General features: G+C 35.6%; 3 protein-coding genes across 3 annotated transcripts; 1 reads left to right on the top strand and 2 right to left on the bottom strand.

The window, feature by feature from the left end:
- The first annotated feature begins 278 nt into the window (after window positions 1–278).
- LOC114730591 (pentatricopeptide repeat-containing protein At4g14820) lies at window positions 279–2,943 on the top strand. The gene is made up of 2 exons (XM_028917690.1): window positions 279–1,037; window positions 1,291–2,943. Exons 1-2 carry the CDS (start codon window positions 448–450, stop codon window positions 2,882–2,884), a joined length of 2,184 nt encoding a protein of 727 aa, XP_028773523.1. The 5' UTR covers window positions 279–447; the 3' UTR covers window positions 2,885–2,943.
- Window positions 2,944–3,166: 223 nt separating this feature from the next.
- LOC114730595 (uncharacterized) lies at window positions 3,167–4,707 on the bottom strand. The gene is made up of 3 exons (XM_028917693.1): window positions 4,069–4,707; window positions 3,753–3,902; window positions 3,167–3,627 (listed from the first exon to the last, which is right to left on the bottom strand). The coding sequence occupies exons 1-3, from the start codon at window positions 4,705–4,707 to the stop codon at window positions 3,337–3,339; spliced, it is 1,080 nt and encodes a 359-aa protein (XP_028773526.1). The 3' UTR covers window positions 3,167–3,336.
- Window positions 4,708–7,892: 3,185 nt separating this feature from the next.
- On the bottom strand, window positions 7,893–15,404 carry LOC114730596 (uncharacterized). The gene is made up of 3 exons (XM_028917694.1): window positions 15,394–15,404; window positions 13,368–13,369; window positions 7,893–9,029 (listed from the first exon to the last, which is right to left on the bottom strand). The coding sequence occupies exon 3, from the start codon at window positions 8,873–8,875 to the stop codon at window positions 8,498–8,500; it is 378 nt and encodes a 125-aa protein (XP_028773527.1). The 5' UTR covers window positions 8,876–9,029; window positions 13,368–13,369; window positions 15,394–15,404; the 3' UTR covers window positions 7,893–8,497.
- Window positions 15,405–15,696: the final 292 nt, after the last annotated feature.

The raw sequence follows: 15,696 nt of genomic DNA on the forward strand, positions 1-15,696 counted from the left end.
GAGTTTTTTTTTTAAAAAAAAAATCTTTCATCATAGGATTCGGTCGTCAGATTTGGGAGGGAACAGTCAAGTCCTTGTACCTTGGATAAACAACGTTTTGGATATTACATGTTAAAATTTGGAATATGAATGCTAAATTATATTTGAAAGGCAACTATTTAAACATATTGACTAAACAATTTTCTTAAAATATTTCATGTTGAAATTTAAAATAAGGGGTGCAAATCAAATTGTAAAAGGTACGTGTGTTATTCTTACCTCTAAACGGCTCAGTTTATCCGGTCACACAACAAATCAGGGTATCAAGCGTTGAAGGGCCCGAAATGCTAGTTTTTCACTCTCTCTGCTCTGACTCTGAACTGTCATTGAGATGCTTGTGGATATAGCCAGAGAAGAGCTCTTCATTCTGCTGCTTTCCCTCCATTTCTTGTTTGCTAACCAACAACCATGTCTAGCCTTACACCTGCCACTTTAGCTCTTCCTCCCAACCCAAAATCATACTCTGCTTGGCACAACTCTCTGTTAGCCGCGCTCGCTTCCTCCACAACTCTTACACATCTTAAACAAATTCATGCTCAAATCCTTAAGTCTGGATTTGATCGCCCAAACTCCCTCCTTCTCAAGCTTGTCCTTTCCTCTTGTGCCCTGTCCTCCTCCGGCCTCGACTATGCCCTCTCTGTCTTCTGCCAAATTCAAAACCCAGAGACCCGTTTCCGTAACAGAGTTTTGCGTGAATTTTCTCGCGGTTCCAAGCCTGAGAAGACCCTTTTGTTGTATGAGAAGATGAGGAGAGATGGGTCGAATTTAGACAGGTTTAGCTTTCCACCATTGTTGAAAGGGATTTCCAAAGCTTCTGCCTTGAATGAGGGATTAGAGATTCATGGGCTGGCGTCAAAGATGGGTTTTGATTCTGATCCCTTTATTCAGACAGGGTTAATTGGAATGTATGCTGCATGTGGGCGGATTACAGATGCACGTTTGCTGTTTGATAAAATGTCTCACCGGGATGTTGTTACGTGGAATATTATGATAGACGGGTACGGTTTAATACGTTTCGTTTTCATTGGCAAGGACTTTTCCCCCTTTTGGCATTTTATTAATTATTCGTAACCCTTTCAAGTTATTTACTTCTCACTTCTTGCTCTGTTTTTTCGTTCCTTTCATTTTCCCCTTGGTCTTTAATATTTTATGTTGTTTTCACTCCGCATTAAGCTTCACAACATGCCACTTCTCTCTCTACACCGTTCCAGCCATGGCGTGAATTAACCTATAGATCTTTGGTTGTAATAGGTATTGTCAGAGTGGTCTTTTTGATAATGTATTAGAGCTCTATGAAGACATGAAAAGCTCTGGTATGGAGCCAGATGAGATAATTCTTTGCAGTATACTCTCTGCTTGTGGTCATGCTGGAAATCTGAGCTATGGCAAAACAATCCATGAGTTCATAAGGGATAATCATCTTGTTGTTGACTCTTATTTACAGAGTGCACTTATCAGCATGTATGCAAATTGTCGTGCAATGGATTTGGCTCAGCAACTCTATGATAAACTCTCATCAAAACACTTGGTTGTTTCAACTGCAATGGTTTCGGGTTATGCAAAACATGGAATGGTTAAAGAGGCTCGCATGATATTTGACCAAATGATTGAAAAGGACTTGGTGTGTTGGAGTGCAATGATATCTGGTTATGCTGAGAGCGATCAGCCTCAAGAGGCTCTTAACTTGTTCAATGAAATGCAACAACGGGGAATCATACCTGATCAGATCACAATGCTGAGTGTCATTTCTGCATGTGCTCATCTTGGTGCGCTGGATCAAGCTAAATGGATTCACTTGTATGCAGGTAAGAATGGGTTTGGAAAAGCTCCATCAGTTAATAACGCATTGATTGATATGTATGCCAAATGTGGGAGCTTGCTTGGAGCAAGAGAGATATTCGAGAATATGCCGAGAAAAAATGTGATATCTTTTTCCACTATGATTAATGCTTTTGCCATGCATGGGGATGCTAATAATGCCTTAAACCTTTTCCACAGAATGAGCGAAGAAAATATTGAGCCCAACTGGGTTACATTCGTGGGCGTCCTCTATGCCTGCAGTCATGCAGGATTAGTTGAGGAGGGCCGGCAAATTTTTTCATCAATGATTAATGATTATGGCATCTCTCCCAAACATGAGCACTACGGTTGCATGGTTGATCTCTATTGTAGAGCCAATCTCCTGAGACAGGCTCTTGAGCTGGTTGAGACGATGCCTTTGGCACCCAATGTTATAATTTGGGGATCCCTTATGTCTGCTTGTCAAGTCCACGGTGAGTTTGAATTAGGAGAGTATGCTGCCAAACAACTTCTTGAGTTAGAGCCAGATCATGATGGGGCCCTTGTAGTTTTGTCAAATGTTTATGCCAAAGAAAGAAGGTGGGAAGATGTTGGACAGATCAGGAAACTAATGAGACATAAAGGTATTTCTAAGGAGAAGGGATGTAGTAGGATTGAACTGAATAATGAGGTGCATGAGTTCTTAATGGCGGATAGATATCATAAACAAGCAGATAAAATATATGAGAAGCTAGATGAGGTAGTGAGCCAACTAAAGGTGGCTGGCTACACACCAAGTGCATCAGGCATTTTAATGGACATAGAAGAGGAAGAAAAGAAAGAAGTAGTACTATGGCATAGTGAAAAGTTAGCACTTTGCTATGGGCTAATTAGTGGGAGAAAGGAGCCATGTATTCGTATAGTTAAGAATCTTAGAATATGCGAGGATTGCCATACCTTTATGAAGTTGGTTTCAAAGGTATATCAGATAGAGATTGTTGTGAGAGATAGGACTAGATTTCACCATTGTAAAGGGGGTGTTTGTTCCTGTAAAGATTATTGGTGACTTATTTCTAGTAGTAAACTGAATGAATTATACAGTTAGTTCTTAAATTTAATAGCAAATGGCGACTACCCATAATTTAACTTTGTGCTTTTAAATTCATTATGCATATGATGTTGCGGGCCCCCAAAAGTAAGCAGGCTTTCTCGGTTCAGTGCCTGGAGAAAACTTCCCTTATCGCAACTCATTTATTAGATCATTTCTTCATCAGTGATTCAAATGAACATTAGTTTTAGGCGCATATTCTCGTCACGAAGTAAGCAATTGGTGTATAAAGTAGAGTAACCAGGTTACAGAATTCATTACCAAAATATACCACTTGAATATCTGGAAGTGACAGGCAATTTGGAAAGAGGAAGGAGCAAAAAGAAATAAACGAAATGAACCACTGCAGAAAAATATAGACTTCTCACAAGCAATGAGAGGACAATATATGCCACTGTCCGTTGGTGGCTTCAGGTCGGCATTTTGGTGCCATAGTTTGCTGTTAATTCAGTATATTGATGGTCTCCAAAAGCAGCAAACAGCCAAAATTCCTTCTTCACTGTTCCAGCCATTCTTGAAATCCTGTGCTTGAAAAATTCCAACGCTGCTGAATACAACCTTGTGCTATCAAAAACAAATCTCCTTTTATACTCAAGAACCCATGTACTGGAGTCTAATTGCACTACTGAGGCGCCCCATTTTGGCTGTACCCAAGAAGCATTTGCTTTTCGAATCAAATAGCCGACTTGTCCAGCATTCCACTGTTGAACGAAGCAAAAATAGAGTCAGGCAACGATACCATACGTTATGTCTGGCCAATTCATTTATCAACTACGAAGCACATATAATGACATTGAATCTAGAAAAGGCACAGTATTGTGATTACCTCAGTAACTCTTCCAGATAAGATAGTGAATGTTCGAGAAGAAAATCCAGTTGTGAGCAATCCAGCTGTTTGCAGAGGCCATCCCCAGATTGCCACCTCCTCTGCTGCTGATTTGTACAATGTACAACGCGAGTTCAATAGAACCCCATTCTAAAGGCAATTTTAATGGTTGGTCAGCTATTATTTCTTATTTCTTAATGGTTAAAAAAAAAAAGACATACTTAGAATTCCATATTTTTCCTTAAATTTGAAGGAAGCTCACAGTTCCTCCAAGACATTTGAGATCAGAATAAAAAATTATTCTGATGAACAATACCTGGCTGATTTCCCACACGGAGTTACCATAGCTGCAATTCTGAACTTTCCCATTAACAATATCTTGCAGCTCTTTCTGCAAAAATCTAAACTTTCCATTCAAATCCTGCACTACCGATGATTTCTCGCCAATTCTTTTCATTACATCCGGTGACAAGACAGGTCGAAAAATCCCAGAAACAAGCAAGGTGAAAGCAACCTCCGCAGATAAAATGAAGCATAAACCTAGGACTAACCTAAAGAGCTTAACCCCAGAAAAATCCCACTCTCTTTTTTTCTCATTTTTCATTTTTTCGTCTAAATTCACTCTAGCATCAGATTTGACGGCAAGGGGAGGCGAATTGTGAGAAGCATTTGATGTGGGTGTGGACAAAATGGAAACATCGAAAGAGATAGGAGTATGCTCAACATTAGGTCGAGAAGCAGAGAGCTTGGTGAGCGAGCTTTTCTGAATGCTCACAGGCACACGGTCGAGAGTGGCATAGCTTTCCAAGCAAAATTTACAGTCGCAATTGGCGTCTTTGAGGCAATCCGGGTAGTAGCAGCTGTCTCGGTTTTCCGTTGATCGGTCATGGTTTTCCACGACAGACGAATTAGTGCTGCCAGTATTTGATTCGGATTGGGAAGGGATGGTTTTCATGGCTTTCCTGGTGCGTGCTCCCTCTCCAGGGAATTTCTCTCCTGATTCTTTTGAAAGTTGTTTGGGCCCTTACCGTTGAGAAAAATATGGCATTCAAAATTTGAAGCCCAACGGTCGTATTTCTGGCATGATCTTTTTCCCTGAGAAAATGCTCAGACATTATGCAATGACAATAATGGCCCCACAGTTCATGATACAATTGCACATGAATTACTGTATCGTTTTTTGTTGGCTCTGTTAAGAATAAAAGGGTCCCAAGCTGCGCAGCTATCCAGTTTTTTCCGTTGATGTCAAGAGTAATAGTGTTGTGGTGAGTTTCAGCTCATAGATACTGAGGTATTGGCTTTCATTTAGTTATACTAAGCACGCCTTAGTTTCAAGAGGTCTAAAGAGTGAGTGGTCAACTCCTCCACAAAAATAGCCTTAATTGAAACATTAATGGGGTGGGATCCTATGACATGAAAGCTTAAGTTAGTTCCTGAAATTAAAGTGCTTAACATAAATAGCACTAAAGTATAAATAGAATTTTTCATTGGTCTCTCTTCCAACTGATTATATTGTTGATATTTATGTCAAAGATATTGAAAGATTATCACTTTGGTAATGTATGTCCGAAATGGTTTTTTAATGGTCAAATAAAAAAATATTCCGAATCTTGTAGGGTGTTGGATTATCAATTACTCAAGCCACGAGACTTGCCGCAATTCCACTCTTTAAAAAGATTTTTCAAGACTAGTACTTTGTTTCTTGGTGCAAGCATTAGTAAGTGATCAATTATTCTTTTTTTAAATTATTATTATTGAAACAAGATTCAAGAGAAAGACGTTTACAAGAATCATAATTTAAACGTAACAAATGGAAAGAGACAGCCAGAAGTCATTTTAGCACAATGTGATGAAATATGGAAGTGTAATTACCCACATTTATTATCACCTTGACAAAGTCTAAGGAAGAAGCCAACTCCTGCTTTTTAGGTTGGCATCAGCATCACTCATGGCAATCCCACTCCTTGTAGACCAAGAAATACGGAAAGGTCTTTATCACTTTTTTTTTTTTTGTATTTATGTCAGAATTTTTTTTGAATTAAATGACAATCACTAACGTCCTGAAATTACAAATAGAATTGAACCCGCGACCTCTCACTTATAAGAAGAGCTTACATATCACTAGGGTACAAGGCTATTGGCCATGTCAAAGAATTTTAAACCTTGAAAAGAATAAAGATCAATATTCTTATTTATCTTAGTATCATCTCATCCTACAAATTGGTCGCTTTTCAAAATTTCCAAGCTAAGAAGGAATTTTATTTTTGTTTTAACCACCAATTAATGTTTATGCTAGGTGCACAAATATCATCCGTGAAAGAATTGAAATCACAAGTGGGGTTTCAATTAAAGAGTGATAGGGAAACGGGAAGCAGAGATCCGAGAGGATTGATAGATGTTGGTCGGAAACAAAGAAAATTCACGCACACAATTCATTCAATCAAAGCTCTTTTTGTCAACACCCTAAAACAAAAGAAGTTGTTTGTTGCAATTTCCCTTGGCAAGTGGCAGCTATACGTGTTGGAGAACAATCTTTATATAAATGCAATGTCCTCAGTGAATGGGACATGATAATTTCTAAGTTCCATCTATCCTATTGTTCCCACACTTAGCCCTCTGCTTCTCTCTCATTCCATTCACATGATTCTGCAGATTTCGGATCTCTTTAATGAAAACTGATACATATACAAATTGTCATTTTTAAAATTATTCGTTCCAAGTAAATTTCTACTTTTCTTTTTCCCCCTTTTTTCTTTGGGTCGATGACGTTAACTTTATTAATTACATGTGTTGGTGTTGCAGCTGACATATAGTTGAAAATAATGAGAGTGAATGATCGATCATCAGAATTTGGCAAATTTTTTCATATAATATATTATTATATTCCAACCACTTACATCAATCTAACTTATTACTTTTTATAGTAATTTAATCGGAATATTAAATCAATTATATTATGACATAGGTTTGTGTTGGATTCGAGTTTAGCATGATAACGCCACCAAAAAGCAAACTAATAGTGAGTTGTGTGATGGGAAGCAAACCTTAAATAATAATGATGAATTCATCGGGAAAAAAAAATGATGATGATGAAGATGGAGTACCTTAGTGATCACACATGAGTACACCTCATTAATTCATTTAATCACAGCCACATATTAGATTCTTAACCTCTCCTTTAATTTTTCTTCCTTTGGGACGACGCCCTTTGGGTTCCTCGATCCAATTATGGTCATTACATTGTGCCTCAAAGCAAATTATCATTACCATCCCCAGATAGTAGTACTAGCTATATATGATCAGTCGTATTTAATACAAAAATTCAGCTTGGACAACATATATAGTAGATCATTTTAAAAAATCTGATTAAAACTTTTTCTAGGTTTTTATGTATCAATAAATTAAAGCTTTCTTAACTTAACCGTCAATAAATGTTAAATTCTGTTGTATAGGAGTAGTTAGTTACCCAGTAGCCACTTGTACAAACCGGCTTATTACTTATCTGGTTACTAACCATTTTCTTAATCTGAAACCATGTGTAATATGTATATCATCTTTAAAGATGATCATTTTTTTTAAAAAATAGCTGTAACAGATCTAGTTAAAACAATAATTCTGTCATGATTAAGTGAAAACATATTCCATTTGATGGTGATTAATTAAAATAGGGTTTTAGTTTTTTTTTTAATTCATTAAGAATCGAAAAGCATGGTTATCCGGCCAAACTTGAAGTTTGTAACGCAAGTCATGGCGCCAGAATTCTCATGTTAGCTTTAGAAAATTGAGGTTTTCGGGATAAACAAATGGAGCGACAAGTTGACCATTGTTGCTACCTTGTTAATTGATACTCTTCCTATTCTTAATATAGAACTAATTGTGGAGTTGATTTTATCCTAAATATAAGACATATTTCTTATATGTATCAATTTTTTTCAAATCACTCCTATTGATACTCTTTCAATACTAATCAAGTGTGAGAGGGAGGGAGGGAGGATATAATGAAGATGATTAAGGTATTTTAGAAAAAACACGTCATATTTAATCATAGTTAACTAACTTACTTAACTTCCTTAATCTAATCAAATTAGTTAAATAGATCTTATATCAAGGACGGGATAAGTATTAATTAATTCCATCATATTCTCAAATAATAATAGAGTATAATACTACTATGTTGCTGCATTTTACAGTACTTCAATCCATTTGGAAAATAATAAATAACATCAACAGGTTTATCACTCAGGTATTCAAAAGTCTCAACTCTCAACCAACTTCTTCACCTACAAGCTTCAACCTAATAATGTCCCATTCATTTCCAGATTCCATAACCTACCATATCTCGGGTCATTTCAAATCCTTCAAGGAGACATAGAATGATAAGATTCAAGGAGAAAGAACAAAACTCAGCTTATAATTACCCAATTGACATGCAAAAAGAAAGGCCTGGCTACTATTCTGCGTTTTAGAGTTCAAATATCTTATATATGAAGAAGAATGAATGCCTACGTTGCGTTTCATCATACGCTTCTTCTACTACCAACCTATATAGTATAGATCATTAGAAGAAAAGTGAAACCGGAAGAGAAGGATATGCTTCATGTGAACCAGCACACACACCCTGTACAGAACAAGATGAAAAAACAGCATAGCTAGAAAAGGGGTTTGGTTATCATTATACCTATATCAGTTTTATTTATTTATTATTGATTCTTGATTCCAAGTTCCAACCCCAGAGACAGTCTTAATTAGAAAGTGAAAGTGGAAGAATCTCCAACTTGGGAAGTGCTGGCGGCTCTGGAATACTTCCTTGAAGATGGTGGAGCCGGTGATGATGAAGATAAAGACAAGTCGCTTGATCTTCTCCGGAGAATCTGTCTCATACCGTCAGCGACACGAACAGCAGGGTTGGATTTGAACTTGCGACAGAAGGACATGTGAGCTTTGACAGCTTCGTCCATGGCGGAAACGGGCTTCTTCCCTCTGCTCACTTCATCTCTGACAGCTTCAGAGCACAATCCACAGAGCCATTTGCCTTCAAATTTGGACTTCACTTGGCTGATGTAGTCCTGCGTGCAATCCTCTTTCAGCCCACAACACTCACACTTCACTGATTCAATCTCCATCTCTCTCTCTCTCTGTTTCTGCGTTTCTGGGAATGAATGGAGCTTGAAAGTGTGAAATGAAAACTTTTTGGCCTACAATTGCAGGCAACAAAAGGATTATATGGTTTGGTTTGGTGGCTCTCTAATTCTTGTTCACTATTGTGTTGTTGCTCTCCTTTTTCTCACTTTGGGGAGATCGAAGGGTTTGTTGCTTCAAGAGCTAGCAAGTGATAGTTGTTCTGTATGAGGCCTTTTATGGAGTTTGGGATGAAGGGAAAACCATCGCTTTTTTTTTTTTGGGGGTTTCTTTTTGGGTCAATAATGAAAGTTGAGGAATTCTATCCCATATTTTTTCTGATATACGTCGGAAAAATCCCATATTTTTTATCCTGTGGGATGAAATGATTATGTTACCATATCACTTCTAATGGAGGTTTTTTGGGTCATTGGAGTTTTTCTACACTTATTTATTTTGTTTCTTTTTTATCATGTCATAAAATAATATCGATAATATAATATAGAAATGTATTTAGTGAGAGATGGGAATGGGAATTGAAAAGGAGAGTCATAATTGGGTGCGTGTTGAAAGGGAAGGGGGGAAATGAGTGAGAGGGGGTCCTTAACTGCTGCTCTTTCCAGAACTGAAGACTTATAAATAATCAATGCTAGCTTAATTTTCCCATTTATGTGGGGGCCACCCAGCTGTTCATGTTACTAATCTCTTATTTATTTTCTTTATCTAAATTTGTTTCGTTGTCCATTTGCTTCATGAGTCACGCCACCCACCTAATTCTCACCTTCATCGTTTTGTATAATTATTATCTTGACAGTCTAATAATCTGCCATTAAGCTATAATCACTCCCCTTCAATTTCTTAATTATGCAACGTTATTTTATGTTATGTTTGGAATGACTTGGATGTTTGTATTCAACTCTCTCTTGACTTGGCTACAACTCATCCCTTGCTTCATAATAAAATTAGATTGAAAAGGGTATATAGAATAATAAGATTTAAGAAATAAAACATACTCATTGCACATGGCAAGGTAAACTAGGCTGGTTTGTCTAAATTATCTTAATTAGAAGAATAAGTTTAGTGTTTGACCAGTTTCTTTTCCACATCCACGCGCATCACTTTTGAATTTGCTTAGGTATCACATTCAATCTCACCATTATTTTTTTTTTTTTTAAGAAAAAGCTCTTTACTTTAATGATCAAGGGCCTCAGTCCTTTGCACTTTCATTTCATAAATTCATATTTTTAACATGTTGGAAATTTCAACTTGTTATATTCTACGGAATGTTTATGATTAAATATTAAGAAAAATTATCATTTGGTTTCATGAGATTTCATCTTAGTTACAATTTAATTTATAATTTTAACTCGTTATAACTCAATTCTTATATTTTGACCTGTTTAATAAATTCGTGCTTATCACTAGAGAAACAAGATAGAACCTACCAATGTGTCACAAGTGGTGTTAACAAAGTTAATTGTCATCTTAGCATTCTTATGAGTGCCATGTTAAAATATGATAAAATGACATCTATATTTATATGTGTTTATTTTGGTATAGATGGTTTACATTTAGTTGTGAAAAGAGAAACAGAGACAAATTGAAAATTGAAGCATATGACTAATTAGGATATGTAAATCCTATACATAATCATATTTTGTTGTGACACTTTCTCTATAAATGCACATTCTATGATTATTTTTCATGAATGGAGGAATTTAAAAGCTCCTCCTTAATATAATGTATATACTGTAGTATATGAAAAACGCGTATGTTGTTCATGACTAGCAAATTGCAAGTGATGATGTTATAATTACTTGATTTAGATTTTATATTTTATATTAATTTGATACAATTTTTTTGCCTAGATACTAATGTCATGCATAAAAATCTATGACTTGACAACTTTTTTTTTCCTAAATGATATCTATCAAAGATCAAATGTTGTTTTTAACTAGAAAAATAATGTAGGTCCATAATTGCACCAACTTCATATCTAATTATTGCTAGAAGGTTATATCCATTGATTGACAAGGTAGATAAATAATGTAGAGGAAGTAATTGTTTTGATAAAATAATATAAAGAGGACAAGCACAGAATTTCATTGAACCCTCATAAAATTTAGTGGCCGATATGAATGTGACGCAATATCATACTTTGAAACCCAAGACAAGACTACACAAAGCCAGATTTTTCTATTGTGTGTCTTTGCAATTACTCATGCAGAAACTTTGTCGCTTGATCTTTTTTCTTTTTTGCTTTTCCCTTTTTCTGAGGAAAGACGGTATCTTCTAGTCCTAAAATCTAATCTCTAATATTGTTACTTCGCTTCCAAGAAAGCACACGGTAAGGTTGCCTATTAATTCTTCTTGACCTGTGTATCCACTTCCTATATAAATGGCTGAAAATGCAAGGTTGAAAACAGCTAAACTTAAAAACCCACTTCGATTTTAGATTTTGTTTTCTTTCAGGTTTTTTTTATTAATCTTTATTGAGTTTCTGAATGGAACTAGAAAGAAAATAAAGAGAGAAAACAAGGGAGATGTAGGGCTTGTTTGGTTTTTTGAAAACAATTTTTTATTTTTAAAAACAGAAAAACAAGAAAACTTGTTTGGCAATTTGTTTTTAGTTAATTGTTTTAAAAAAACAAAAAAACAAAAATATATTTTTAAAAACTGAAAAACCAAGACAATTTTTACATGTTTTTTGTTTTTGTTTCTATGTTTTCTATCTTTTTGTTTTTAAAAATTGGAGAAATCTTCTTCTCATTCTCCTCTACTACCTACTACTTATCATTACTGGTGATAACTACTACTTGTCAAAGTATAATTTTTTTTTTCAAATGTGATTTTTTAAAAATTATTTTCCAAACAAATTTTTTTGCTTTTTTGTTTCCAAAACTTATTCTTAAAAACAATTTTATAAAACCGTTTTGAGAAAAAGAAAACAAAGAACAAAAACAAACAGGCTCGTGTATTTTTACTCTCTGTGTCATTTTTTTCAAGCATATGATGTATAATTGTAGAAGATGTGAACAAGTTTTTGAGTTACTTTGATTAGTTCCTTTTTGTTTGACGTCATATATACTGAGCAAATTAATTAAATTATCGCATCATTGAAAGTGAAAGGAAAGTATCAATAATTGAGGAAGACAGCTTTAAAACTTCTCCGCAATATAATCTCTTCTAATTTGCGGTGCAGAACAGCCTCGCCTCGGTCCTTTCCTTCCTCAATGTTGCTTTCACACCTATAATGTTTCATCTCATCCTGTTGATTCAGCTTCACATGCATGTATATATGGGGTTTCCTTCAATTTTGGACACGTGGAAAATCAATGTTATGTGCTCAAAATTTTGAACTCTTCAGGGAAACAGTATTTAAGCACATTCTATCTATAATAAATTAGTCAAATTAATCATAAATAACCATGTCGGGGATAAGTTTAAAGGCCATATACATTGCTTCTTTAATTTCATATTGAACCGAAGTGAGAGTGAGAGTTAGCAATGAATGTTATTTGTTCCGTGGAAGGATGAGTAATTTCATGAAACTTGACATAATTTCATTAAATAATGTGAATTACTAGTAGGCTTATGGTACAGGAAAAGTCATAATTGAGGTGATAATTTCATTTACTAAGTATTAGTTTGAGGACCCTTTTGTTTGTCACCCAAGGCTGAACTTCAGGTATTCTTAAATCCAAATCATCTCTAGGTGGTTACCTATCTATCAGTAAATATATGGTCTAAATTTATTATCATTTTCGCACTCATCTGATTTTTTTTTTTTTTTAAATTTCTTTTACGCGCGAAGCAAACCCAAAAACCGAAAGTTGTCAGACTTTGCCAAATTTGAACATGGATCCAACATAAGCTACAGGGACTAGTGCAATCAAGCCTAAGCCTAGGCCCTTGCAGACTAAGCAATCAAACTATGGTATTCAGTTTGATTTGTTTCAAACTGAGAAGATGCGCATAATAAAAGGACCCCATAATCAGAACAATCCCAAGTTATCATTATTAAAAAGCTCATCGCTAAAAGGTACAACTCCATACTCGAATCCTGTAGAAGGCACATAGGATATGATTAGATTGAAGAAAAGAAGGGAGAAGCCGTGGACATGCACAAGAAAGAAAGATGATGAAAGCAGTCAAACATGAAACAACTAGCCAACATAGTAGAGTTTTTGTATGTTAAGGAACACCAAGTTGCAAAAACCAGACATTGTCTTTTCTACTGACAGGAACAGCTTCTGCAAATTCCTTGTAGGTCCACAGACAAGGCATGACCATGCATGTGAGGTTTGCTCAAATTGAAGGGGCATTATTTGCCAGTTTTGGTGCGCAGCCACGTAAAGCCACTGTATCATTCTCACATTTATTCACTCCAAAACATAGAATAGCCTGTCTGGTTGGCCTCCGGCAGTTCCAGTGGCCACAAAATGAGTGTTTCCCGATAATGTCTAGGCGTCATAGGCTGGTCCAGATTATTATTACCACTATATCCGAAAATTTATCGTGTGATTCCCGGGGGGGGGGGATCTGGATATGGTTCTACGAAATTGGTCTATGTCTCTGCGTTTCTTGTTTGACCAAACTATATTTAAAGCTTTCAGGTTCATTTGCCTTTCATACCTGTGGCTGAAACCCTTAAGTTCTGATCTTGCTTTCTAAGACCTCAGCAGAGTTTTCACCCTGCTTTTGTTTGTTTCTGCTATTACTTGTTTGTTTTGTGTATAGTATTGTTATGATGTGAATGTGAATCCAATTCTTCGTGCAAAAACTTTACAGCCACAGAATAGCTCAACTTCACATAAGTGCTCACATGGCAATGTCCTGTTCAGTTCCATCTAAAATGACAATTATATTACTGCTCCTGATGCATATGACTAGACTTGTCTGACTTTTATCACAATTTTTCCTATATTGCCTTAGCTCTCTATTTATTATTCTTGATTTCAGTGGTCAATGAATTCTCACATGGGTTTTGTTTGGAAGTATATTGAAGAAATATGTGTCTGTGCATGTAACAGAAATTAATGCCCTTCACATGCCAACTCACATGCATTTTTTTGCCCTTATGGATTCCTAGTTTCTTATCTTCCCACTCAACAACCCCTTTATTTTGCATTTCTTATATCAATCATTTAGCACCTGCTGTACCATACTTTTCTGTCTTAAAAACTTAACATTATCCTTAACATTTTATATAAGACTGCCATGGGTGAATAAGCTTCCACACAGATTAGTTATAGCCATAAACCTCCAAAGCAGTCATCATTTCTGCTTTAATCTCTTTCTCCATCATCACTAGAATTCTCATCGTCTCTAGAAAATGATGAACAACCACCACCGTTATCAAATGAAAACTAGGAATGAAGTTTGAAAAAGGCATTTATGTCACTTGTAAAGACAGTAAGACACTTTGGAAGTGATGTTTTAAAGCTTAGATCTTTCTTCGATCTTTGCAATTGTCTTTCTTGATAAGTGTATCAGAAATAATAATAGTGATATTGTTCCCCTGAACTTTTCTCTGATTGCTTGATCGTTGGGGAAATCAGTTCTATGACAGTTGAAGAAGCGTTTTCTAAAAATTTGTTCAAGGATGACTTTAATAAATAATTGAAAAATATATATATTTATGAAGGAAAAAAGAAAAGAAAAAGATTACCGTCGCTTTTATTGAACCATATCTTCTGGGAATTCAGAATATAATCAAAAGATCTTTCAAACATCATTGATTGTATATCTGTGAATCTCTGCTATATTTTATCAACTTGGGCATCTTGTTGCCAATATATGTGTTCTGACGGAAATCAAACCACCAGAAGCTTTTATTGGTGATGGGATTTTGAAAACTTCTATTATTGTAAGGAAATTCTTAGGTTTAGTCTACTGAAAATTCATTAACAAGCTTAGATCATGCGTGAATATAATAGACTTACAAGTCAAACACACTTTTCAGAATGATTCGCCTCCAATATTTCTCTATATTTTATTAAGAGGGGCACATTTTTGCCCATACCTTCTGATAAATCAACCAACTAGGATCTCTTATTGGCGATGCAACTTTGCCGTCTGACCATTTGCTTTAATTTACGGCGTGTGGCATGTTTCTTTTCTTTTTCTTTTTTTTTTTTATGCTTATAATAACTATTTTAACAGGAAATGAGAGAGCTTTCATTGTCTAATAATCTTCAATCATTTGGACTCAAACAGCTACTTCAATTTCATTTCCTCCCATGTGAAAGCTTTTCGTACAGAACAATCTCAAGTGGATTTGACCTGACGACTTTGCATCCAGAGTCCCATAGAACACGAAAAAAAGATAATGATTACAGAATTAAACAACTGTAATCCGAATGCATGCAAGTGATTAAACTTTCGGCTGAGCTCTTTTAAAGTGCAGCATTGGCTGTGAGACATTGACGAAGAACAAACGCCAATAAACTTGGGGTTGGCATGAACTTTTATTAACTCTATAAAATTAAACTAGGTCTTTCTAAAAGCATAAAAGGAAAACAAGTGAGAAAACCAAATAAAACAATCATGCATAGGAAGGACCAGCTGGGATTGATCTGGCTGCCAAGGAGTTTATCTACAACTTGCATTCATTGGTACCAATAAAGATACTGACTTTGAATGAAACAGTTGAAGTTATTCAATTATGTAGCCAACTGGGGCACTTTTGAAATGACTAAATTACTCGCGGCGTTCATTCCATTTGCATTCCAGAGACTAAAGCATTCTGCAGAATGGAATTAGAGAGACCTATAAGATTGTTCACTGTGAAACGCGACAATGGCAGAAAACCAGTGAGTTTGAA

This window comes from Neltuma alba, unplaced genomic scaffold (assembly GCF_004799145.2).
Source record: "Neltuma alba isolate B1F8T4 unplaced genomic scaffold, ASM479914v2 tig00012745_pilon, whole genome shotgun sequence".
Taxonomy (NCBI): Eukaryota; Viridiplantae; Streptophyta; class Magnoliopsida; order Fabales; family Fabaceae; genus Neltuma; species Neltuma alba.

Excerpts from the sequence above, each read along its gene's own strand:
- LOC114730591 (XM_028917690.1), top strand. The coding sequence starts at position 448 with ATGTCTAGCCTTACACCTGCCACTTTAGCTCTTCCTCCCAACCCAAAA. Across the intron at positions 1,038-1,290 it reads TGGAATATTATGATAGACGG|GTATTGTCAGAGTGGTCTTT; the intron begins GTACGGTTTAAT and ends TGGTTGTAATAG.
- LOC114730595 (XM_028917693.1), bottom strand. The coding sequence starts at position 4,707 with ATGAAAACCATCCCTTCCCAATCCGAATCAAATACTGGCAGCACTAAT. Across the intron at positions 3,903-4,068 it reads CCGTGTGGGAAATCAGCCAG|AATGGGGTTCTATTGAACTC; the intron begins GTATTGTTCATC and ends AATTGCCTTTAG. Across the intron at positions 3,628-3,752 it reads TATCTGGAAGAGTTACTGAG|TGGAATGCTGGACAAGTCGG; the intron begins GTAATCACAATA and ends TTCGTTCAACAG.
- LOC114730596 (XM_028917694.1), bottom strand. The coding sequence starts at position 8,875 with ATGGAGATTGAATCAGTGAAGTGTGAGTGTTGTGGGCTGAAAGAGGAT.